A 25,952-nucleotide genomic window follows, 5' to 3' on the forward strand; every position below is an offset into this window, starting at 1 on the left:
ATTGGATTTATGTGCAATACATTTTCACTGAATATCCCCCCCCCCCCCATTTTTAAAGACTGTTAACGTTCAAATGTGCAAAATGTTACAGTAGCTTACGTTAATGTACTTACTTTTTAGGAATACAACCTCTGCCTCATTGTTAATAAAACCTATAAGTATCTTTTGAGGTGGTATTTGCTGTGAAAAAAATACAAATAAAAAATAAAATAAAAATGAGAACGACGTGGGGCAATGTATCCATTGTCTATAAATAGACAATTAAGTAAGCACAGAGCTACAGGCACCGGTGATCCGAAGGCTCCAGGCGATACGGTCCTCACCAGCACTGAAATCCCGGTAGAGGTGCCCCAAACCCGGGGAGAGTCTGGTTGGAACTCACGGGGGCGTCCTCGTATGACAATGTCTCCTGGTTTGTACTACCCGTGTCCTGTTCAATATTATTGCTGCTAACCACGTCAGTAGACACGGGAGTCTGTTCTTTCGGTAAGGAACTCTGGACGGGTCCAGGCTGCGAGGTCCGCAGCTCCGGATCCCGCCGGGGAGCCCTGCGGCTATAGCCCAGACGCTTCAAGGCCCGTTGGGTGGTCTTAAGGGAGATCGGCGTCTCGGCGGAACCGTTGTACAGGGTCTGGATCTCCATGACCGTAGCCCGGCTGTTGGCCTCCACCACTCGCTCCATCCGCCTCTCACCCATCTCGTCGACGAGGCGTTTTCTTCCTCCGGTCCCCCGTGCGCTGGTTGTCTTCTTCTTCCCGCACCATTCCCGGTAGATCCGGGACACGGCCGTTTTCGAGAAGCCCAACCGGTTTACCGTTTCCGAGATGCTGCAGCCGGCACTCCGAGCGCCGACTATTAGACCCCGCTCGAACTCTGTCAAGTCCCGCGACTTGCCCATGTTTTAGGGCTGGGAAGCGGATAGAACATCAACCTAGTAACCACCTTGTTTGTTTCAATGGGACCAGATTGTGCCATTAAACAATGGCTGGTCGTCGTAATGGTTCTTCTACTGCGGTCGATTGTTTGCTGCATTGGACTCATTGTCGCCCTCTCTCGTTACATTTGTAGGAGTCTTGTAAAAAAAAAAATTAAAAAAAAAAAGACTGGTAAAAAAAATAGTAGTGAACCCTCGTTTATCGCGGGAGTTAGGTTCCAAGACTGGGCGCGTTAAGCGAATTTCCGCGAAGTAGAGACACCATATTGATTTCATTATTTAACGTGTATTTTGACCTTTTAAAAGCCTCTCTATCATATTATTCATAGGATAATCATATCATAGGATATCACATTATTGCACACCACTTAGCAGTCACAATTAAAATGAAATTTTAAAAAAAGGATGGGTACTGTACTGTAAATAATCCGCGATTATCGAACCGCAAAGTAGCGAGGGTTCACTGATTTAACTCCTGTACTGGGGGGGATGACTAAGTCATGGAAAAAACACCATTTTCTTCAGTTTTATTTGTTGATTTAAATGGTTTGGTGCAACTAAAGGTGCATTTGTTTGGACAATGACGACAACAAAAATCACTGGCACTGGCTTCCGTTCATCCTGAAATTTCCCTTGAAAGCCAAATATATATAACATTTTCTGAGTTGTGTCACATGTAATATACCTAGTTTTTATATCTTGGCACAATGCGAGGGGGGGGGGGGGGACCTCTGCACACAAAATAGTTTCCCTCTTTTATTAACTTACATACTGCTCATACCGAGAAAGGATAACAATCATGTTGCATTTTGTTAAGAGCTGGCTAGCACTGTCTCAACGTTTATGCGATCAAAAGGTTTTCCCATTGCTTTTCTAATGTGAACAGGGTAACAAGGAATGCTAAATTAGCTAAGGATAACTGGTAGAAAATACACCCTACTTGTGTTTTTTTTTTTCAGATTGGACGGATACATTTTGTTTATTAAAAAAAATTTAACACTGAAAGCGCGTGGGTTTTAGGCTGGCACGAGACAATGCATTCACCATCGAAAAATTATCTCAAATAATGCCATTGATGGAGAATATCTTACTTCTCTGAATCTTTTGCTGTAACAGTTAATACTCCCACAGTAGCTGGAGGGTGAAAAAAAAGCAACAAGCCTGTTTTGACAAAGTGAGTAGTAGAAAGTACAGAAATCTGTTTTCAAATTTAGGGAGTCAAAGTAAAGTCAGAAAAAATGCTCAAGTCCAGACACCTGAAAAATCTACTTGATACGTCCCAACACTGCCAATTAGTAAACATGCGAATCTAAAAAAAACAGATATAATACATTTTTATCATATTTGTATATTGTACTATAAAGGAAAGAAAACACTTCCATTTGTAATCTATGGCTTGCAAAAGTGAAATGGCAAGTTAGCGTTGCAAGTGTTTGAACTCACCACTAGAGGGCAGCGCTCTGCTTCTCAGAAAAAAAATAAATAAATAAAATAAAGCTTGCTCAGGCCATGCAGTAAGATTACACCCAATAAACCAGGCATCATGAAGAGGTTGTCATCATTGGATTGAATCTTCAGTATATAAAATGCATACACAAGACACGGAAGTGAGAGGGGGAACAAAACATTGCCTAAACAACACACACAATTTAATCAATAAAGCATCTACCTAAAGCGAGGTACACAAATACTGATAATCTGATCTAAATTAAGCATTTTCCCTCTTTCGCTCAAAGTCAGCAAAAGGCCTGATTGTCAGCTGTCGCTAAAAGATTAACCTGTGGTGTGGGCTGTATTATGAGGGATTTTTCCTTACCGATCTGCTCAGAAAACGGCCAGGGCCGACAATCATAAATGTTAAAGCTTCCCAATATTTACGACCGCACATCCTTATGTGCGTGGTCAACAAGCGACCTCACGCTGTTGCTGAAACAACCAGAGAAGCAACTAGTTGTGTTGAGTGTCTGTACATAGTACTACAAGAACTACTACCGGCTCATCTAATTTCTATATTTGAAACTTCCTAGGTCCACGTTCCTGTTTACATGCTAACCCCTCCCACCAGAAATTCCATTGAGGAGCGAGGCGGCAGGAGATAGCAATGTTTGGGGGAAACGAGACAATCGTTCCTCGATGACATCATATTTCATGAAGATGTTGACTAAAGATGTCACGTCATTGACGCGTGTCAACGAAATGTACCGTCTGCAAGGCTGAATTATTACTCTCACCACAAATGGCCACTTTATGCTTTTTGTTTCAAGTGGGATTACAATTAAGTCAATTATAATCAACTCTGGTACTCTTCACAACTTTGCGGATGCAAAGGCGATCGTGATTGGTCTATGTCTATCCCAAAGCTGCACTTGGTTTGGTGGAGGAGACTCATGATTGGCAGCAGCGATATTGTGTGTGGCCTGCTGTGTTGGTCATCTTGTCATCACACTGTAAAGAATAGTAAGCAAACACCTGCCAAGTTTTTCTTTATGTGTCAGTTTTCGCATTGATTTTACTAGTCAGTTAAGATGTTAAAAAGCCGAAAATGTGCACCCCGCTAAAGCTAACCTAAAATCAAGGGATGTCTCCATGAGTCGAAGAGACATTTCTGGTATTAGATACATCAATTAATGAAAATCAAGGATGAATCATAATTTCGTCCAGTCCATTTGACTTAAGGCCTGTACATAAACCGCAAGAACAAAGAAAGTCTTTAGTGGCAAGAACGAGCAAAGTTCGTCCTGGCCAAGATGTTTGACACTTCACGAGAAGTCCTTGTGAATAATGACGCACGCTAATAAGTAGTGGGCTTTTTGCAACAGATGCTCTCCTGCATGCACAATATTCTGGATTCCATGATTTAGTCACCATTTGTCTTTATATTCCTCTTACACCAGTGATTCTCAACCAGTGTGCCATGAGAAATCATCAGGTGTGAAGCAGGAAATGTTCCAATTGCATTTAATTCTTCCAAAGAATACTTACTAAAAATAATGTATCTTTTGTCATCTATGCATTCCAGGTACATACAGTGACAGGCTGGCAGAATAAATGTTCTTCCATTAGACTGCAGAATTTCTATAATTGACCTATGTAGCCACTTTTTGACATTTTTGTTTGTTGGTGTGAGATTATTCTAATGTGAAATATGTGCCTTGGCTCAACAAAGGTCAGGAGGCGCTACCTTAGGCTTCTTTATACTCATTCCAGGCGGCGACCACGCTTACGTCACTGCGGGTATCACGTGCACAGTTTGCCTTTATACTCGAGCGCAACCCACGTGCGCAGTTTTGAAAATGTACTGCAGTTCACCTCCAAGTGGGGGTATCGCTACGGCTGGTATTGGCTAGGACACCACAGGATGGAGTTTCCTCTGCATTTTTTGGCCATTTCTGGTAGCTGTTTTTACTTTCGTTTCCGTAACAAGGAACAAAGCAAGAACAATGGCGACCGTGGAAAAAATTATACGTTTAATTATGCTGCAAAATCGATCAAGAGGGCAGCGGCGTAGATGGTATGTAGAACCAAGGGGCACATTAAGTACGTTATCACAGATTGTGACTAAAACTGGACCAATCACGAGAGATGATCTCCGCGGCATTCTACGCGCAGCAACAATTTTTGCCGTGAGCGTCAAGTGACGCATAGGGGGCACGCTGGCCAAGGCGTCGGTCACGTGATGCAATGCGGGCGTTGTCGGGCGCGGGAGTATAAAGACGCCTTTACACAACATGTTGTAGAGATCATTGTACTTGCTCACTGCCTCAACTAGCTGATCAAAACTATTCATCGTTTGACAACTATCACTTTGGAAAAAAAGCGAGAATAACATTCTGCATTAACCACTTAAAATTTCTGATCACTCACGCTTTAATTCTCAGACACCAGATGAGAAAAAAGTTCAGTCGAGAGAATATGTCAAGAACAAGCAGTGAGAACTCCCAAATCAGTGCCGCAATATTTATATATATATATAAAAAAAAAAAAAACGTCGTTCTATTTTCACAGCCCTGAGAGAGAGAAAAATAAAAGATCTGTTCTTGCGGAATATGTATAGACCTATAAAATTCACATATTGTGACCTACATCATCACAGGCAGTCAGCTGCCTTTCAAGCATCTGTTTCTCCACTAGGTCTTCCACTCTGCCAACCTCCACCTCGTCCACGTCGTCCATGAAACTGGCCCAATCGGTGCCCCCGTCTTCACGTTCCGTGGGGTCCGCTTTGCCGGCCGCGAGCAGGGGGGTGGAGTCGACGTGAGTGGTGGTCACGCAGTTGCAGCTGTCGCAGATGCCGTAGCGTCGGAATCCCGGAGATACGCTGGATCCGGAGAAGATTCGCCTGCAGCTCTTGCATGACACGGGCAAGTCATGCCTATGGACCTGGTTGGGGGTTCACAAAGAGTAACAGCAGTTAGGAAACCATTATACAGTGTTCGCTCGCATATTCGCAATTGGCGAATTTCTCCATTCGCTGAATTTTTTTATTTTTTTAGAAGTCCACTAAAGAAGGTTCAAAGGGCTATTCCGCTCTTACGCTCAGGGCGTGGGTGCGAAGATGCTCCTGCCTTGTGAACCTCTTGCCACACATGGGACAGGGGAAAGGCCTCTCGCCTGTGTGACAGCGAAGGTGCCGTTTCATTATTCCCTTCTGCTTGGCCGTGTACGGACAGAAGGGGCACTTGTGCAGTTTGACAGGAACCAGTAAGCTGTCACCTGCAAGATAACAGATGCAGTTAAAATAAACTTTACCCATTAAGTTCACAAATTAGCACTGTACCAATCAGGTTGTACCTGTATCCTCTCCAATCCAATCAGATTGGATTTCCATTACAGATGATCCAACAAAACCCAAATTGTCTTCCATTCGGCTGACTCCCAAGATGCTACCTGGTGGTCTTTGGGTAATGCGCTGGCTTCCTCGGTCCACCATTGGGTTAGGGCCTTCACCCCTGGCCAGCATCTCCATCAGTTGCCGGGCACTAAAAGAAGAGCCATAACCCACAGAGGAGCGCTCGGTGTTAAAATTTGGGGGAAGTATGCCATGTCTGCTATGATGAGGAACAGAGGGGCCGGGATATGACGGCATGTCTTTATTGTCAGGAGATTCCAAAAGCTCCTCATCTGGGTCATACTCTATCTTGGGGTTCACTAACTCTAGGGTCAAATCGGAACACGAAGTCGAGGAGAGTTTAGTCTGATCTGTTTTTGCTTTTGGTCTTTCAGCACCAGAATGGTAGTCGCCGTTCATGTCTCTGCTTGGGCCTGCAGGAGTGTTGCCGGGCATGCACAAAGGACTTGGAATTTGCTTTATAGATGCCCCATCTGCTTCTATAACCTGTGAACGAGGCTCCTCTGCCCCAACACTACTCGACTTTGATGCAGCAGGAGTGCCGCTGTCCGCAGGTCTGTATCGTCCTTCCTGTCCTGGAGTCTCCTCCTCTTTTACACCCTCCTTGTCTTTGTTGCATATTTCCAAAGAGGAGCTGATGTATTTTTTGCAAAGGTTCACCAGGTCGGTCATCTGCAAGTAGCTGGCCGCTGACATCACCTCGATGACACTGCTGCTGCTCAAGGCCAACCGGCCAGAGTAGAGAAAGTCCAGGATGATGGAGAAGGCATCAGCCGTAACTATGTCTAAAGATGCTGTGCTTTGGCGCTGTCCACTATCCTGAAATGAGATAAATTGTCTGATTAAGAAAGTGGACTTAACAGCCACAATTTGATGTTTTATAATGTTTGAATGGAGTTGTAAAATTCCAGGAATTTTCAAAGTTGGCAACTTAACATGGGTATTCATGGTTAGCTCTTAATAGGGAACTTAGTTGGAGAAAATATACTTCATCATAATTCTGACAAAGGCAACCAGATTTTATCTATTTTGCATTGATGTCTGCTTATGACAAAACAAAATCGTTATAGTAATGCTTAAATGATACCTTTCCATTAAATTATCTTCAATTCTCAGTTAACTCTTTTCTAATTTAAAATATGTTTTTTTAAATTCCCCAGCTTAAATTCCCATGGAAATTTACTGGAAATTTAAAATGAATTTTCCACCCTTCTGCTAACCCTATCTTTGAATAATTTGTAATTCGATCAATTTTGTTATCCGTGACATTAAAAGCTACAGCTAACAAACAAGCTTAATATCCATAGAGTGTAACTTGTGCCTTAAAAGTCAGAGCTGGTATACCAAATTTGCAATACAGATGTTGTGTGACTGGTACGGTGCATTTCGGTCGAAGTTTGGGGCAGCGAGTGAAGATTTACACTGCTCCATACATTAGTGTTCTGCACTAGCCACTTGCAGCCGACTGACTACTTGCCATATGCTTGTCACGTTTGATCAAAAGGTAGAATGCTTGTGTGTGTTAAATTTTAACATCTACATTAATAGTTGATTTCATCTTGTGAGACAGTTAAGAAATGAAATGTGTGACGTGAATCAGCGAAGCAACAATTTTCTCTCCTTGTTTGTCATTAAAGTATTTTTTATTATTATTACTGTATTGATAGACTGTCAATAAAAATATCAGCTCTCGAGCGGCATATCTGCCTCACAGTCAAGATCCTGTGTCGAGGTTGCATGTTCTTCCCTTGCTTGCATGGGTCTTTTCCAGATAGTCCGGCTTCCTCCCACTTTTCAAAAAACATGCATGTTAGGTTCAATACAAACTTAAAATTGCACAAGGTGTAAATGTGATTGGCTGTTAGTTTATATGTGCTCTGCGATTCACTGGTGACCAATTTACCATGTGCAGACATTACTGGGAGCTCCAGCTTACCCGCAAGCCTGATGAGGAAATGCGGTACTATCTAGAAAATGGATGGATGGATGCATAATGTATTTTAATGGGAATTTTTGTCTTGAAAATGTACCAAAATTAGAGGTATCACGAAACGGACAGCAGTCGTCCATCGAAATAGTCCCGCACCTGTAAATAGTGAACCAAAAGAGCCCTAAAGTAACCGCTTCCCGCAAACAGGACATTGCGGTGGGCCTTGAAGACGCGGCCCTCAACGAGGATGCTGCAGTCACAGAAGTAGCCCCGCTTCCGCTGCTCGTTGAGCTCGAAAAGCAGCTTGGGCAGGTAGCAAGGCACCTCCATGACTAAACTTCAGTGTGCTCTGCCAAAAGAGGAAAGGACAAAAATTAATATGGAGGGAACATATATGCATGTGTCACGTTAGTTTCAATTGTGTCACATTAAAAAAAAAAGACACTAATGTGGTCGAATTAGTTTCCTGACTCTCTTTTTACGAGTCAGTATGTACAGTGTTAACTGATCTGTTATAGCGTTGCCTATTTCATGGATTCTGTTCATATTATGGCAAGATGTTACTGTGATAAGGTTTCCAAGAGCATACGTCTGAAAAGCTGTAGCCACATATAATACAGTCTTTAATGTCTTAATATACATCAACGTAATAACACCGGAGTGAATCTTATTGCTTCATTATGTCTTTTTTTTTTTTCGGGCTAGCTAGCGGTGCTAACGCTATCTAGAGTTAGAAAAACATATTCGGTTCCTCATAAGCACCACCTTAAAGCGCGTGTAAAACAACAACGCAATCGATCCGAATGACTTACCCGTCAAAACCCTGGACAAAAAAAATTTGGGTAACGAGCGGTGTTCTTTGAAACATTAAACTGCTAATACCATTGTTTTCCAGCGTTTTTTTTCTCTAAAGTACTAAAAAGACAAATACTTCCGGTATTACATGATTGACATTAAGATTAGCCAATCGGGAGTGACGGGGTCGTGGCCACAACCCAGAATACGGCTGTGAATGGACGAGGGGAGGATAACTAAAATTTTAATAAAATAAAATAAAATATTTGGAGCTAAATGAATAAACAAGACAATGCCTCTTAGTGAAAATTAAAAAATGTACATTTTATATTTGTAAATGTGGGTATTAAATCGCAGCTGACCAAACAGGTGATGAATACACAAAGGTGGCATAACTAAATGTTGAAATATTAATTTAAGCAAATGATGTGTGGGGAAGTTTCAAAGTTTAACACAATCTGCATGGTTGACATTCAAGTTGTTCAATCTAATTTCGTGTTAACACTTAAAATTCCTAACTATAATAGAAATATAGAGGAAAAAGTTAACCGACCCAATATCATTGAACAAAATCAAATAAAAAAAATAATCCAACACTGCTACCATTTGAAGACATCTGAGAGAGACACCTAGTGGAGATTTTTGAACACTAAAAACGTGGGTGTGGTTTGCTGACAAACTTTTCATATCATTTTCAGTGTACCAATTAGATAGTATGCTTTCAACGGGCTATTTACATTAGCATCTGTTGTATTTGTGCAAGTGATTTAATTGGTTGTGCTGCTCATTGTGGTACTTAACAGCCAACACGTTCTTAAACTGCATTTATAGTTGTCCTTTTCAACCCTCAGAAAACACAAAGTAGCCAAAGAAAAAGCAATAGTGCTTTGTGCTTACATACTGTCTTCCATTTTACAGAGAAAATAATCTTCCTAGGAAGACGAAATGAATTATGAAATTATTATTCATTTATTATTTGCCACATCCACACATCTTGACCCACAGTTCTTGACTTCATATTTTCCCATGCTGTGGGAAAACCACATTGAAGTTGTACAGTATGAATGTCTACTCTCTTTTTATGAAAGCCCATAAAAAAAAATATGATCATGAATGTCAGCACTAAATTACAACTAATAGTAATCTTGCTTTAATTAAGGGTTTCCCAAACATTTTCAGCTGAGGAAGCAGAGTCTGGGTTCTCTGAGGCGGGCTCTCCTATCTCTGGGGTTGAGGTCACCGAGGTGGTTAAAAAGCTCCTCAGTGACAAGGCCCCGGGGGTGGATGAGATTCGCCCAGTGTTCCTAAAGGCTCTGGATGTTGTGGGGCTGTCCTGGTTGACACGCCTCTGCAACATCGCATAGACATCGGGGACAGTACCTCTGGAATGGCAGACTGGGGTGGTGGTCCCCCTCCGGGGACCGGAGGGTGTGTTCCAACTACAGGGGGATCACACTCCTCAGCCTCCCTGGTAATGGATGGATGATGGAGCCAGAAAAGAAGTTTGGCTCCTCCCTGCGACCCAAACTTAATAAAATACTGTATATCAAGTTTTGCCATAATATAGTTATACTGTACATATAAACAAATAACAGCCAACATTAAACTATTATTTCAGTGCCTGCTAGAATAGATTTTACCATTTTTTACTCTTGTTTTTGTTGACAGTGTGTGCATTCCTTAAAACGGCTCCTCGAATTGATCATTTGTTGACATGTTTCACTGCTGCACCGAGCGACCTCTTCGGGGCAAGAAAGAAAAGACCATATTTGTGATTGACTACAGACTCGTGCGGCCTGTGATGTCTAAAAAGTCAACTGCCTTCATGTACGCTTTGTATCCGCCCATTGTGCGTTGTCAGCCGCACTGGGAGCCGCAGTCTGGTGCTGAGGGCCTGCAGCGTCACCCCTCTCGCTGCTTGTGGTCTGACGAGCACTGAGGCCTGCATTTTCCCAGGCTGAGACAACACACCACGGTGGCAGCGCAAGGCTCATTGGGAGCCTGATTAAAGACTCGGGACAATGGAGGGACCGCGGCGGCATTTTCCATTGCTAGCTCCGTCTCCCGGGAATGGGGGGGGGAGCAAGTATGTGCGTTGAAACGTTTGAATTATCCCAGAATCTCTGGAATTCCGAACGAGGCTCCGCGGAGAGGACCCTCAAACGGGGATCAAAAAGCCCAGAGTGGAGTGCGGTGGATTGGTGCAGAAGCACACAAAAAAGTGAAACATTCGCTTCGATGGGTGCATTTCTTCCGTGGAGTTGTGATTTTTGGCCAATGAGCAAAAGGCATGTGGTGTGTATTGTCCTTTTATCTCTCATGGGCAATCACTGTGAGTCTAATACAGCAGGCGCCCCTCTTTATTTGAGAGACACAACTCTCCTCTCTCTTTCTCTCTGTAATTATCATTTCATGTTGTGAGACCGACGGCCGTGCGCGTCTCACGCTCCTTTCGTCTCTCGCTGGATAGGACGAAAAGAATTCACGAGTGAAAATAAATCTCCCAGCCTTTTTATTATTGTATATTTAGCACCACGGAGCCTTCCCACACTGCAAACTTCCGGTAGCGTAGGGCCCCAAGAACTGATGTCTTTGCCACAGGCGGATTGCGACGATCAAAGCCTGCTTGTGCTAAATGCAGATAGCCAAGAGCCCTCAGACACTGACCTCAAACATAGCTCATGTCTGAGTGCAACACTGACTCTGTGTTTGTGGTCCTTGTGAGGAAGATTGTGAAGCACTGGTTTCGCAGCACACGTGTTGCCTTTCACCATGATTCTTCTGTTTTGTCCCCTTGAAGTCTGCCTCTCATGTGAGTATCGACGCTAGCAATGAAAGGTCGACTTCAAATTAGCGCAGTTCGCAGACTTTGAGAACTTAATTCATGTGACTTGACTCGAGTCAGACTTAAATTGCCAATCTTAATACTTATGACTTGTTTGGCAAAAACTTAGGAAGAACTCCACTTGATTCTGACATGGTATTCATGAGGCTCAACTTAGATGTGAACTACATGACTTGACAAGTTTCAACTAATTATATGTCAAAACCTGCATTAAGTCAATTTGGCATTTGCTTTGTTTTTAGCATAAAAGTTATTCTGACAACCGACCCACCAGTACGCTATGATGCGGAAAGCAGAGGCCACCTCGTGATGCAAATTATTATGGAGGGAGCGCAGAATATTCGTGATTTTTGGATTCAATTATTGTTTTCCATGTAATCAGGAAAAGGAGACTGGCAAAATGCAAGGTTTGCAACTCAAAAGATGAGAGACACTACATCATCTAACTTATCTGTCACTATAAAATCCAGAAAGACAGCTAGGCTAAGTTATGTCAACTTCACAGTTTAGCTAATACACAATATACAGTGGTGTTTGAACCATTAATGAACTGTGATGTGACTGTGAATGTATTAGTATAGATAACAAATACAAGTAGGCTACTTGGTAGTCAGTGCAAAGTGCCTGATGTGTGAATACATGTTGTGACTGAGCACGACTGTGTGACTTGACTCACGACTTGATTTACCGAAGTCATTCTTGACTCGACTGCAATTTAGTGCGGACTCGACTCGACATTAAATTTTTCCACAGTAACTAGGGACTTGCTTGAAACTCGAAGGGTCAGACTGGAGACTTTCACATGACTATGATGGAATAAAATGAAAACTATGATGATGTGATGACTTACAGTACACGTCGGCCTGTGTGACTCACTCCCACCTCTGACATTGTGTATCGTACTTCATGGGCTACGTCTGCAGTTGGCATTGGATGGACCACAAATTAGCAACCGAATTATACTTTTGAGAAACAACAAAAAAAAAAACTAACTTTGGAAATAGATATGTATATAGTTAAAACGATACAGGTATAATTCACAGTTACACTCTATTTGGGGTAAGCGCCATGCTTGCAAAAGTTAACATATTAGCAAGCAAAGAGATTTGAACAATATTGGTAAAAGTGAAAAGTTGCAACCCAGCTGTAATGAAATAACTAACTTAAATGTATTATATAATACCCCAAATATTTTAAATACCATATGAAGGGGGCAACATTTTAGCTTGCTATGATACCAGCAAGTGAACACAGAAGTACAAAAAGCATATAGTAGTCTCTCAAATGTTTTACTGAGCAGCAAAACTAAATAAGTTATATTGATCAATGCAGAATTCATCTTCTATTTTATTTTTTTCACCTTAAAATGATCATTAAGACCAAAAATGTGTTCTCTGTAAGTGATATTGATGATAAACATCAGAGTCTTCCTGAACACTCAGTATAATCTCTTCTGGGAAAGCTAAAAATGTCCCAGCACTGCAGTTCCGCGATGGCAGTTTTTTTTTCAGACAACTTTTTTTTTTCCTGAGCTTATGGCTGCTCCTCTGAGATGCCACGCGGGCGACGTGTGGATGGATGCCCCCCTGATTATCGGAGGTGTTCCGTTATGAGAGGGATTTGAGATACTGAGCGACTGTTAGAGAGCTACACCCCAAGGTGTCAGGGACAATGTAAAACATGGATGTATCACCCTCCCTGTGGCATCTAACAAGACTGTGAGCCCATGTGTATTTTGGATACATTCCTGACAATTACTGTGGACTTTCCCTTCAGTCCGCCCATGCAGTCCAATATGTGAAAAAATAATCTGAGAGTCATATTTCAGTTTTTTTCAGCCGGGTTGTAAATGAGTGTAGTCGTTCAATTAAGCGCAGTTGTTTTCATTTATCACATTTTCTTTGTTCTGTGTGGCCCATAAAAGATTTAATCTTGTATGTGATGTGCAAGTCACAATGAAGTGATTACGGGCAGGCGTGCCTTTGAGACATGGCACTGAGCGGCATTCTTCACGCACTTAAAAATAGAAACCGTCTGCTTTTTCAATTTCACTCACTAGAAGACTTTTGGGCATCTCCTTTTTTAGTGAACAAAATCATAACCAGATTCTTTAATATCCAGCTCCAGCATGTCCCTGTGATTTTACGATAGTAATCAGCTTAATATGGGAACAGCGTGGGAAAGGCAGAACTTTAGTTTTTTATAAGCCAGCAAGCAAAAGTACATGACGTACAGTGGAACCTTCAAAGCTGAACACCCCAAAAGTGGTAAAGTTCAACTACAATTTGGCAGAAATATATTCCTCCAAAGATTCCAGTTACGAGCCGTTGCTTATTCGATTTTTGTTTTTGCTTTGCGAGACCAAATTTGAGTTCAGGGACCTTAAGCTACGCCTCTCAATTGGAGAGAAAAAAAGAGTAGGAGCTGCAGTTTCAGCCATTTGTTGAACGGTTAAAAACAATTAAACACACAAATAGAAAATTAGAACAGTCACAAAAAGCTACACTAAGCCATAACCCAAATCCAGAAGTTCACACAAAGACTCACCGACCATGTACTTGATATCCGTCACTATAGGCCACGGCCCTCAAAGGCACAACACCACAGTTGTCGTTGTTATTCGGCTTGTTTCAATATACGGTCATCACGCTTTATAAAACCAGTTCATTTGCAGTCTTTTATAATGTTTATGCAGGCTATAATACTAGCATGTAGCAGCTAACGACAAGCATGAAATTGTGATGCTTGCTGACAAGCAGCACATTTTGACTGTCTTGATAATGCTTTGCTTTTTTTCTATTCTACACTTTAAAAAAAAAAAAAAACTTAAAAAAAAAAAAAAACATTCCCTGCAATGTTAATAAAAGTTTTTGTGTGATAGTTTGAGCCTGGAGCAAATTAATTCACTGGATATAATTTCCTATGGGAAAAATAAGAACTTGGAAGTAGAAGAAACAGCATCAAGCTTAGATTGTGTTCGACTTTGGAGGTTACAGTGTAAAGTTAAAGATCAGAGTGAGAGGCAGGCCACAACGCTGCGGCAAATGCATGACAAACTGTCTGAGCAAATGTTGTTCCCCAATAAGAACAAAGAAGGACAACGTTAGCGAGACAGGGAATTAAAGGGGGGGAAACGTGGAAAACAAATGCGGATGGATTGGTGGGAGCGGGGGGGACGAAGATAGCTATTGGGGGGAAATAACGCCGATCAGTCAACGGGGGGTGAGAGGGGAAACATTCGCCCTTCCCCACATTAAAGCCATAAAAAAAGAAAACAAACAGAAAAACATGTCTGACATAAAGAGACTGGTTTCCGCGGCGACAGCACAATGGCTGCCTGTGGCTCCTCTGGCTCTCGCCATCTCGTCTGGGTCCCGGCACCAGCGAAAGTCACCGCAGTCCCATCAGTAAGTGTGTGTGTGTGTGTGTGTGAAACATTGTGAATGTCATCACGCTCAATGCTGTGGGAACGGCCATGAAAGAGACCCCACTCAGAAGCCACAAAAGCTCCTTTTTGCGTCTCCTCGCCGCCTTTTAGCCTCTCTATTTATCTTTGCACGGGGGGAGCCGGATGAGGAGGGAGGACTTCTCTCTGTCTCACACCGTGACAAGCAGACTGACCCGTGACTGCTGCCCTTCTGCACCCATGACTGACAGCTCACTGTCACACTTAGACAAGCACAGCTTTATCTCAAAAGGCTCATTTCAGCAATTGGAATTGAACTTCCTGTGCAGTCCGCACAACTAAACAGCAAAAAGATCAATCTCGCGACTCTTATAAGAAGTGAATCAAGGAGCTGTCTAGACAGACACATCCATTCCCTCATGGATCCAGTTTGGACATTGCCGAGCCACTCTGGTGCCAGTTCCCATGCCAGTCCTGACTGACTCACTGAGAAGGCCTCATGCCAGTGACGGGCGCAGACTACTTTTTCATGTCTGATATTTAAAGTGACAGTATAGTGAGGTATGATGACTGGATGATCAGAGAGATGCTTTTTAGCCGAGCTAAGTGATTGGCACTTCACCAACACTAATATAAAAACTGCACTGGAAGTTTGTTGACACAATTATGGAAATGAGGCAGTGATTGTTTGCAAAGCACATTTTAGTTTCCAGCTCCAATGTTCACTAATGAATCCAGTATAAGATAAGATATTCTTTAATGTTGCCCATTATGAGTTAATAATGAAATAAAAGTAAATCATGATTCACGTTTATATTTAGATCGGCTAAAGTGAATTGCCTCTTATCAACTTGAATCTAAACAAACAACAAGAAATTAAGTTACAATTCAAATATGCTTCCTTAGAGACCAAACATCAAAAATTAGACTAGCAGACGTTTAAAACTGCAAACAGTTTGTTTTCTGCTTCTTCAAAACGGAACTGAGTTAAAGTGCAGTAGTTGTGGAAGCTGATCTGCAGTGGATTTGAGGAAGATTGTGTAGCACTGGTTTTTGGTGGTTTGATATGAATATGTGATGAATATTATACGCTACGATAGTAGTTTTTTTCAGGTTTCTGTACTTTAGTTGAGAGTTTATTTTTTTGAAAACTTTTTACTTTTTTTAAATATTTGAAAAATATATTTGTACTTTCTACTCCTTACTTTGTCTAACTCGGCTTGTTACTTTTTTCTACCACTGCAGATAATGACATGACATAAAAACGATAGAGACGGCTAAAGTCAACCGTGGTTGAGAGCGGTTTTGTACTTAAGTACTTATAACAGTCTCTACTTTTTTGCTTTTACTTAAGTAAAAGTGTTGAATCAGTATTTCAACATTTACAAAAGTTTTGTTTTTTTTCTTTTTTTTTGCAGATGCATCTATACTTTTACTCACTGTAAGTACAGAGTCTGAGTGCTTTTGCCACCTCTGGTATATTTGAACATTTTACAACAAAGCTGCAAACAGGCTATGCATGAGAAGTGCTAATTGCGGCTATGAGTTTGTCCTTATAAATTCCGTCCAAGTTCGTGTGAAGGATGAACGTGTGTGCGTGAGTGAAAATTGCAAAAGTATGAGCCTCTTAATTTCAACGAGGGGACGTCGTCTTGTTGTGGTTTGGAGGGATGTGGCGGAGAGAGGACTTAAAATAGCAGATCAAGACTGGCAGAAATCTTGCAGAATTCCAGCTCATCAGCTCTCAGATCTCTCTTGCGCTCTCTCATGTCTGCCTTCACCACCCCGATCCCCACATGATGAAACTATTCTCATATTTAACTCATTTAGTTTCTTCATTCATCTTCTTAATTACTTCTGTCCTTGTGCATGATTATCATGGGAGTTGCGTCACTCTGGAACAAGCAAGTGTGGCCAGCTTAGAACCATAAGTAAAACCATAATGCACATTCTGAAAACATGCATGCTTTCTTGGGGTTGCAATTTTAATTGAGAAAAGAATGAATGAGATCTTCCTGCAACAATGCTGCATGTTACTTGAAACTTTTCCCCCATAATAATATGACTGTATTCTCATAAAATGACATTTGTTTCTCATTCAAATGTACTCATGTAAAATTACTTACTTACAGTTTTCTCACAATAAGACATTTTCTTGTAATATTGTGACCTTATTCACCTAATATTCCAACTTTTTCTCACATTCCAATTTATTCTCATAAAATTGCTGCTTTTATTATTATGACTGTATTTGTGTTTCATGTGTAGACAACTCCCATCTTTCTTGAACATTTTTTGTCATATTCATGTTTTTGTAATATTTTTTTCAGTCTGTACCTCATATGCCTGTGTGTAAAACAAGATTAAGCCACAAAATGTAATAACATTACAATATACTTCATAATGTTTTGACTATTCTTGGAATAAATTTTTTGTCATATCAGTGTTTTAATTTTTTTTTTTCCCCACAGTGTCCTAATACACCTGTGTAGAAAACATGAGATTTTGCTAAAAGGTCAAAACAGTTAAGCGCATTTTAATTGTATTTTTTTTTTTAAATTAATAATAATCATTATTATTATTTCTATTAAGCATATACAGTACATTACAGCACATTAGTTTTCATGTGAAATCCAACTAAAGGTTAAAAAGAAAAGACCATGAATATTTGTCTCTTCGGTTTTCAGTTGGGATTTTGTCATTTCCTGTACACACACAGATGGTAGTATGTGTTCCCGTGATAAATAAAGTAAGCCTACAAGAAAGATTTCCAGGGCAAGTTGACTTTGATTAAAGTGTTCTGTGTTCCAATGAAGCAGAAAAAAATATCATATAATCGAAGGAGAGAAATAATCTAGACTGAGATGTTAAGCACTCAAAGAACCAAAACAAGCACAAATACAACATCTTGCACACAATCGTTGTCGTATGTTTAAACGAACACACCCTTCCAGTCTGCCAAGCAGGAAGAAACACACTCAGCTGGGCATTGTGTCGAAGGGGGCACGCCACTTAGCCTTGCTCTTTTGACACACGCACACACGAACGCGAACACACACACAAACACACACACACGCACGCACGCATGCACGCACACACGGCGCCGGGCTCTCGTGTTTCCATGGCAATCTGCACAAGCAATCTTCCCACGGTGGCTGTGGAACCGACGACTGAGTGTTGCACAGAGCCGCATGTGTGAATGAATGGACTGCGCTTAGTGCCTGTGTGTGTGTGTGCGCGCGCGTGTGCATAAAGAGTGCTAACCTGTCCAATGAAGATGCCAGATGTTCAGACACTCACTGGGCTGATAGCGCTCTTGACCCTCAGTGTACAGTACCTCTATGGGGCTGGGCCTCTTATCTGGCGTGTTGCTTTGCTTTGACACTTGGCACCTGGGTTCCTATCTTCAGTGGAGGGAAGTAACAAAGTACAAATACCTTGTTCCTCTACTTCAGTGAAGTTTTCAGGTATAGGCCTATGTACCTTACTTGAGAATTAGCTTTCTGATGATTTTTGACTTTTACTCCCTACGTTTGGAAAACGGTATTTCTACTCCTTACTTTTTCGCAACCTCCGTGGATGATGTCAGCACAAATAAAAGACGTATTTTGGGGACTTATGAGGTAGAATGTGAACCAGGGGATCATTAACAACAATGACGCAACAGATTCAGAGAAGCAGGATACACAAGTTCCCATCCATGGCCTTATTTCAGAGAATTATTTGATGTCGTGGGCTCCAAGACGGATTGGTGGTGATAAATGTGCCAGCGTAAAAACCACAAGCCTCTAACGTACAAAAATTCTCAGTCTAATCTGTTGTGCCAATTTACCAAAATGGGGACTCTATATAACTGACAATGAAAATTACTACTGTGGTACTTAAGTACATTTCAGCCTTTTTTTCCCTATTTCTACTTAAGAACAGAGTGTGAGTACTTTGGTCATCTCCGCCTATCCTGCAGGATGAATCGAATGAATGATAGTACAGAACACATAGGTAGGGATGGGAATCGAAAACCGGTTCACCCAATGTGAATCGATGAGAGAATTGATAAAGAATCGGATCGAGTTTCGATAATACGATCGCAATCGCTAAATTCGTATCAATTCCCACATCTAAACATCGGGCCTCTTCAGATTCTGGGTTTTGATAATTTTCTTTCCTTTCCTAACTGAGCGAGATGAGGAAGAATTGTTTGAATTCTTAAATTGCGCAACAAAGGTGCAACGATGTAACCTTTACCCTACCTTTAGCATAGGTTGCTGCTGAGTGATCTTTATGAAAGGAAAGGAGATATTTGTTACCCATAATGCTTTACAGGAGCAATATTTAAAGCAACAGGCCGCCCATTAACTTTATCGCAGTTTCGCGCTACAGACTTAGATCAGCAATACTTGCTGTTGTGCGATGACGTCGGTGCTGTCTTTTCCTACGTTCGAAACAGCTCCTTTCCATCTCACCTTGTCCCAATGAAGTCTTCAACAAAAGCCAAGTAAAGTTGATATAAAGGTTAGGAGTTTGATTTCCAGAAGAGCCCAATTGAGAGGCGAGATTAGAAGAATAAAATTAACACCAATCAAAGGTGCCTTCATCTTTTTTCTCACCTGTGAGAACAATTGCTAACTACTCCCAAACATGCATGCACAGTTGTACTAATACAAGTGGAGATGGAGTCCATCATGGTCCATCATTCCCACACTCCTCACCTCTCTGCCACAAATTAGTACAGTCATTGTTCTACATGAGCGCACAATTAAAGGAGCATGGGAAGAAAGACGGAAGGAAGGAGAGCAGGATGAGACTGGAGGCTAATTGACAGAGGGTGACTGAGCAAAGGGCTGGAAGGACAGGGTGGTGGTGGTGGTTGGGGGGGGGGGGGTTTGACAAGCCGAGGAAGGGCAGATTAAAGGGTGGGAGGAGGGACACGAAGAGGAGGCGACCGGGGGGTGTGGGGGGTGGGGTGGTAGAATGAAGCCAAAACTGGCAACCCTGCTTCAACTGCCAAATGTTGTCACTGGGTGGCTGTGACAGCGAGAGAACATGCCAGAGGGAAACCAATAGCAGCTTGGGAATTCTCAACACTTTGTCATGGGCCCTCGGGGGTCGAGCAAGTGCCACCGCTACTAGTCAAGCAGTAGAGGAGGGAAGACAGACGAGTGGAAGCAACACTTACACAAGCAGAAGCCTTCTTATAAGCAACAGGACACAGTCCACGGTCCAAAAGCAAATTTTCAGCGTGGGTTTCTTCACGAGCGAGCAGAGGAACAAGAGCATCCGCTGTCAGTCGACCTCGTAGGGCCAGCAAGATGAAGAGACCTCACGACTTCAGCTCAGAGTCGGACACAGACGAGCTGATTGATGTGGGACAAGAGGACGGCTACTGGTGAGCATCCCCGCCGCACACCTGACACAGGGACAAAGGAAATGTACAGCACACGAAATTGACATTCGGCAGTCAAAAAAACAACAACAACTAAATAACAAGACTTGAGACTCAGTTTGACTCAGTATGTCAATACTGTTATCTAATAAAAATAATAACTAACAATTAAAGCATGATAACACAATATGCAACAGTTGCAGTAACAGTTCACAATTTCTTTAAAAAAAATCATTACATTTGTAAGAAATGTTTATTTATCCATTCATGGTGCTACTTATTTAAATTCATTCCACACTTAATTATTATCAGCAACTTCAGATTTCGATTTAAGTAGGAAATCAAGAAAAAACCTATTGATTAATAAACAGTGCACCATTGTACAATATACACATATATATATATATATATATATATATATATATATATATATATATATATATATATATATATATACACACACATACATACATACACACATATATATAGTATAATATGTCATAGATTGCATACAATCAAATACACAATCATTCACAGAGACTGAAACATCAGTAAAAATTTATTATGATACTTCATCTTCAGAAAATAAAATGTATACCTGTAAATACAAAAGCAAAAACCTAGAATTTGAATTTCCAAAAATAAGTAATGTAACACTTTTCCTTTTCATTTAAAGCTAGACGTTTTGATCTTTGATTTTCAAAAATTTTAATCCCTATTGTGGGACTAATAAATGTTATTTTATCTTGAATTATATTAGTGAAAAGACGTATTCACTCACTGGCCGCACATTGTAATGAGATCCAATACAAGGGTTGTAAAGTAGTTGTAACGTTGCTTTTACAAAGATGTGTTTTATTGTAGAACTGCACTGCATCACACTGAGGGGTCTTTGTAATATTTTTACCCACTTAGGTAGCTTAATAAGGTTACACAAATATTCGAAGCATGTGATGTAGTTCAGTTGTACACCACTGCATAATGTAACCACAACAATAAACAGGGTGTTGTATCTCTCTGACTCAAAAAAGAATTACTTTTATAAAGGCAGAATTTGGAGTACAGCTGTTGTATTGGATCTCAGTGGATTGGGACGATGTACCCAACAAAGTGTCTGTATTACTAGTCAAACTCAAGGTGAAACAGGCTCTACAAAAAGTTAAAGTGCAGACTAAGATCAAATGAAAAATAAATCAGTTCCATGTAAAGAGAAACTTCATGAACCCCATGTCTCAAATGTTCACTTTGCAAATGAATTCACAGTCGGTGAAGTCATATACACATGAGGTTTTGTAGGTTTCAAAAGCTGTAAGGTTTAAAACATTAAATCAAAGGTCCAATCAGTGCAAAAAAAAAAGCCTCTCAAAAACTGTTTTATAAGGAACCGCAGTCAGCAGGCGACATGAACATTGGGTTGTCACGGACAAACCGATTCCATCTTATTTGTCAGCACGTGTTTGTATTCATAGGAATTCTGACGACATCACAGGACTTCAGCGAGGCAGTACGTGACATGAAAGACAGCCCGGGTCAATTGAATTTCGGCGTGATATGCCCTTTCAAGTGGAAGCCATCAAACGGCGTCCTAAACAAAAACACACGACTAAATTGGCAGCGTTAAAATCTAATAAAAACACAAAAGGGCCAATGTTGCCGTTCCCTCTTGCAGGTCCGTTCACAAACAAACATTGGCAGGGTGTAACCATCTCGGATTGTGGCCCATGAGAGCTTGCACATGGCCTCCAGGCTGTAAAATCACCTTCCGAAACTGTGTTCATACAAATGGAAAGTACAACAGGATGTAATCTTAAATCACGCCTGGTCATAGCACATTTCTGCAGCAAATGCCCAACGAGATCTGATGTTTCATTCTGACTCTGTGTTTTATTAAAGAATGGTAATGATAACAATATGTAGACTTACCATATATGCTGCTGAATTATACAGCCCAGTCACCGGCTCCATGTCCCCTGGCAGTGCATCACAGATTCTGGCCCGAAAGAAGAGAAGAGGGGTGAGTGCATTGAAGTCTTAATGCGGTTGAACACAAGTATCCTGAAAAAAGAAAATTTTGCTAAGATGTTTGCCCTTCTTCCCACATGCCAACTCAGTTTTAGATCACCAATGACTACAAAGCTCTTGTTTATAGTTATGTCATAATGAACATTCATATAAACTGTTCACAATTTGCAGATGTAGCCATGTGTTTTGTTTTGTTATTTATTTTGGGGAGGGGGAATCTAGCCTCCGTTATTTGCTGAAAAATTCAACTATTCACGTTTTTTTTTGTTTTCTTTAATGCCTTAAGGTGCTACAAGATGGCACTAAAGCTAAATAGGAAAGCAGTACAGTTGGTTCAAAGAAATATGTTGGATGACTCAAGGACAAGCTTTGCCTGTTGGGGAGGAGCTCAGTTTAGCCCGGATTTTTACGGAGAGTCTTTGCCGCATGTTTCTGATTGGCTAATAGGCCTCACAGTTTGAAGTTACAGTGCCACCAGTTGTTCTGGCATGCACGTCACAGCCTGCTAAACAATTTGATGTGAATCGATTTTTCTTTGTATGCCATTGGTGTGGAATACAAGTTTTAAAAAATTATTTTGGACAAAAAAGATAAAATTTCTTTGTTAAAATGGTAATGTACAATATGGTTATAGCCTCAATATTCTTCCACTCCCCAATAGATCATTGAGAAGAGGCGCAGGGACCGGATCAACCACAGTCTGTCGGAGCTAAGGAGGCTGGTGCCAAGTGCTTTTGAGAAACAGGTGACAACTCAAGCCAAATGGTTGCTTGTTTGTGTAAAATCTTGTAGTATACATTTTGATATCCAGTAATATCAGTTTTGGCGAGAATCCTTGTCTTTTATAATCGACCCCAAAAAAAAATCTTCAAAGATTTGAGCCAGATGTGTCTGAAGCTATAATTTGAAACCAAGTTTTTGGATGCAATGACAAATTAACATAGTTGCAGTCTCACCTGTTCAGATGCTAAAATGTCATTCAAATCTCATCAGACTATGTTGTAATTTGCTAACGAAGAATCTTATTTGCATGACCAGAATAATTTCTGAATGAGATTAAACCTGACCAGATTCTAGTCCAAATATTGTGTTTTTCACTACAAAAATTCTTGGTGTAGTCAACTTGTAACTGCGGGCTTTCTCTTCTGTTCAGGGCTCTTCAAAGTTGGAGAAAGCTGAGATTCTGCAAATGACTGTCGATCACCTCAAACTTCTTCATGCTATGGGAGGGAAAGGTAAGATAAGTAAGATGAAGTAAAATGTGGTAAAATAAAACAAATTGTTGATGCAATCTCTTCTTTTTTGACAACTTTCACCCACTTTGTTCCAGGATACTTTGACGCGAGGGCTCTGGCAGTGGATTACAGGACTCTGGGCTTCAGGGAGTGCGTTGGAGAGGTGGTCCGGTACCTCAGCTCCCTTGAAGGAGAGTCTCCGGACCCAATCGGCACCCGCCTGGTCACCCATCTTTCTCACTGTGCAAGCGAGCTGGACCCGTTGATTCTTCAGTCGCCCCCAACCTCCGCTTTGCCCTTCCCTCCTTGGCCCTGGATGTCCTTCCCCCAGATGTCCGCCTGCCTGCCAGCCTCATCCTCACCGCCGTTCCCCACCGGACGAAGGGAACTCGCCTTGATGGGGAGCTACCCGCCGGCCGCAACCCTCCGCCTCGCACCCCTGGCTGGCTGCCAGCGGGGGGTGCCGCCCCTCCTTGCCCCCACGGCTCTAGCTGCAGTTCACAGGCTGCCATCCCCCGCGGTGGACCCGAGGCCGACGCAGGCGTCCCCTCGCGGCACCTCCAGGAACTCGCCTCTTCCTCCCGCCCCTTCCTCTTCCTCTCCAACTACCGGACCACCGCTTGTCTCTTTCAGACCGTTTGCACCTCTGGCTTCTTCCGCAATCCAGCGTAGGGGCTTGAGTGGATCAGCCAAGTCGGCCCAAGGATGGGCGACTGAAATTGGAGCTTTTTGAGAACAATTTTTTTGTAAACCCAAATGAACTGTGCAAGGGATACAAAGCTCCCTTGTAAATGATGCAAGCGAATAATGAAAATTTAAGGACTGTCTCTTTTTTAAAGGACTCTACAAGCCATATCAGACTGAATGTTTCTGATAATCACAAAGTGTCAAGGAACAATGAAGACAACATTTGTGTGCAAATGGATGATTTGGATTATCAAATAGACTAATGTCCAACAGAGCCATATGTGTATGTTTAACAGAAAGCAATGATTTCTCAGCTGTGATGTTTGTAGTTGTTTCCAAATCAATTATACATGAGATAATTGCTTATGGCAAAGAATGTTTTAGGGAAAAAAAAATCTCCATAAAAGCTAAGTGCCTTTCCATTTTGGTTGTGTATTTTGTTATCATCACCATGAAGGTGTTTTGATCCTCGTCATATCATAATTCTTTTTCAGTGCGTCCCTAATATTCTTAATTCAAGAATACATGAACTACAGTATATCATGATTGCAGAGCCACTGGACAACCAGTATTCAGTGGTGGATGATCAGCGCCAGGAAGGCCTTCTCTGCTAGCCTAAACACTAGCATTAGCACCAGCATCGACTTACATTTGCAATCTAAATTCTAAAATTACTTCAGGCTCTATATGCTCCCATATCAATCCAATCTACCGAGTGCCTTCGTAATCACCAGTGCTGGTCGTTGTCAATTAAACTATTAGCGGTTAGCAATTCGTCCTCACAGGGCCAGCTGGGTGGCACTCGATAATGTCAGCAAACCTTGTTACAACCAACTTCGACGAGCAAAACACACCTGTAGTGATCTGCACACATTAATAGATTTGAAAGAACTGAAGGCCCAGGGACCAGATAGATGGCCCACCACTGCCATCAGTATTCTGTTAATTATATGTCACCATGATTGTGTTCTGTGCAAACACATTGCCTGTATGCTCCTTAGCTCTAAAAAGGAGCACCCTAATTCACATCAGCAATGGACAGTTTCTCAAGGGAACGAACGATGATTCAGGGATGGCACAGCAGGGCAAAGCTATCCATCACATTGTCCTGCACCCCTGTAATTATGTTTTCCCCCATATCAGCTTGTATCCTCTTCCCCTTTGCTATTATTTTACTCCAATCCTGTGGTCTACCAGAAAGATATCTTCTCTCCGTTTTTTTCGGTGCTGGTGTGTTCTCAACAATGGACAAGACAGAGGGGATGAGGCAGAGAGGCGATGGAGGGGAAAACAATACAACAGATCTCAAAGGCTGCGTTTGCGAGGCATGTGCGGCGCGGTGGCTCTGTTGCTGAGCGGGAAGATGACAAAGCGACGGCGAGATGAGAGGAAGAGTGTGAATCCCACAGGGGTCGGCGAGAACAGTGATGGATGACGGTTGGGTCGTCTCTCAAGTCGACAAGCATAACTGTGTTGTGCCTCATGAAAATGAGGGGATGAGAGAGACTTGTGTGCTTGCTGGAGAATGCTTTGATCTACTCCGGGATACAATGTCTGTGGTCTGTGGTCCAAAAATGTGTGTGTTCTGCAACGTGCGCATTGTTTATCTGAGCCAGTGTGCTCACAGGCCAACGCTGTACGCTTGTTGCCCTGTGTTTTTGCCTTTTGCCTTTTCCAGAGGGGTTTGTTTATGCGGAGACATGCGTGTGCGTGTGTTATGTGAGTCTTCAGGGCTGGCGTCTGGACTGAACCACTGTGGCGGCACGGCTCTCGTGCAAGGTCGGCCGGCGGTTGCACGGATGGGATTGTGGTGGAATGTTTGTGGAGGACGCGAGTGCACACACATGGCACACACTCGCTCCCTCG

At 41.9% G+C, this 25,952-nt stretch overlaps 2 protein-coding genes across 2 annotated transcripts; one reads left to right on the forward strand and one right to left on the reverse strand.

The window, feature by feature from the left end:
• Positions 1–1,464: 1,464 nt before the first annotated feature.
• zbtb8b (zinc finger and BTB domain containing 8B) lies at positions 1,465–8,636 on the reverse strand. The gene is made up of 5 exons (XM_061665406.1): positions 8,526–8,636; positions 7,870–8,062; positions 5,726–6,602; positions 5,469–5,647; positions 1,465–5,314 (listed from the first exon to the last, which is right to left on the reverse strand). Exons 2-5 carry the CDS (start codon positions 8,041–8,043, stop codon positions 5,000–5,002), a joined length of 1,545 nt encoding a protein of 514 aa, XP_061521390.1. The 5' UTR covers positions 8,044–8,062; positions 8,526–8,636; the 3' UTR covers positions 1,465–4,999.
• An 11,124-nt stretch (positions 8,637–19,760) lies between these two features.
• Positions 19,761–24,453, forward strand: heyl (hes related family bHLH transcription factor with YRPW motif like). Its single transcript, XM_061664942.1, has 5 exons — positions 19,761–20,145; positions 22,090–22,156; positions 22,826–22,909; positions 23,318–23,399; positions 23,495–24,453. The coding sequence occupies exons 1-5, from the start codon at positions 20,069–20,071 to the stop codon at positions 24,130–24,132; spliced, it is 948 nt and encodes a 315-aa protein (XP_061520926.1). The 5' UTR covers positions 19,761–20,068; the 3' UTR covers positions 24,133–24,453.
• The last annotated feature ends 1,499 nt before the right edge of the window (positions 24,454–25,952 follow it).

This window comes from Phycodurus eques, chromosome 20, assembly GCF_024500275.1.
Source record: "Phycodurus eques isolate BA_2022a chromosome 20, UOR_Pequ_1.1, whole genome shotgun sequence".
In the NCBI taxonomy this organism is placed as follows: domain Eukaryota; kingdom Metazoa; phylum Chordata; class Actinopteri; order Syngnathiformes; family Syngnathidae; genus Phycodurus; species Phycodurus eques.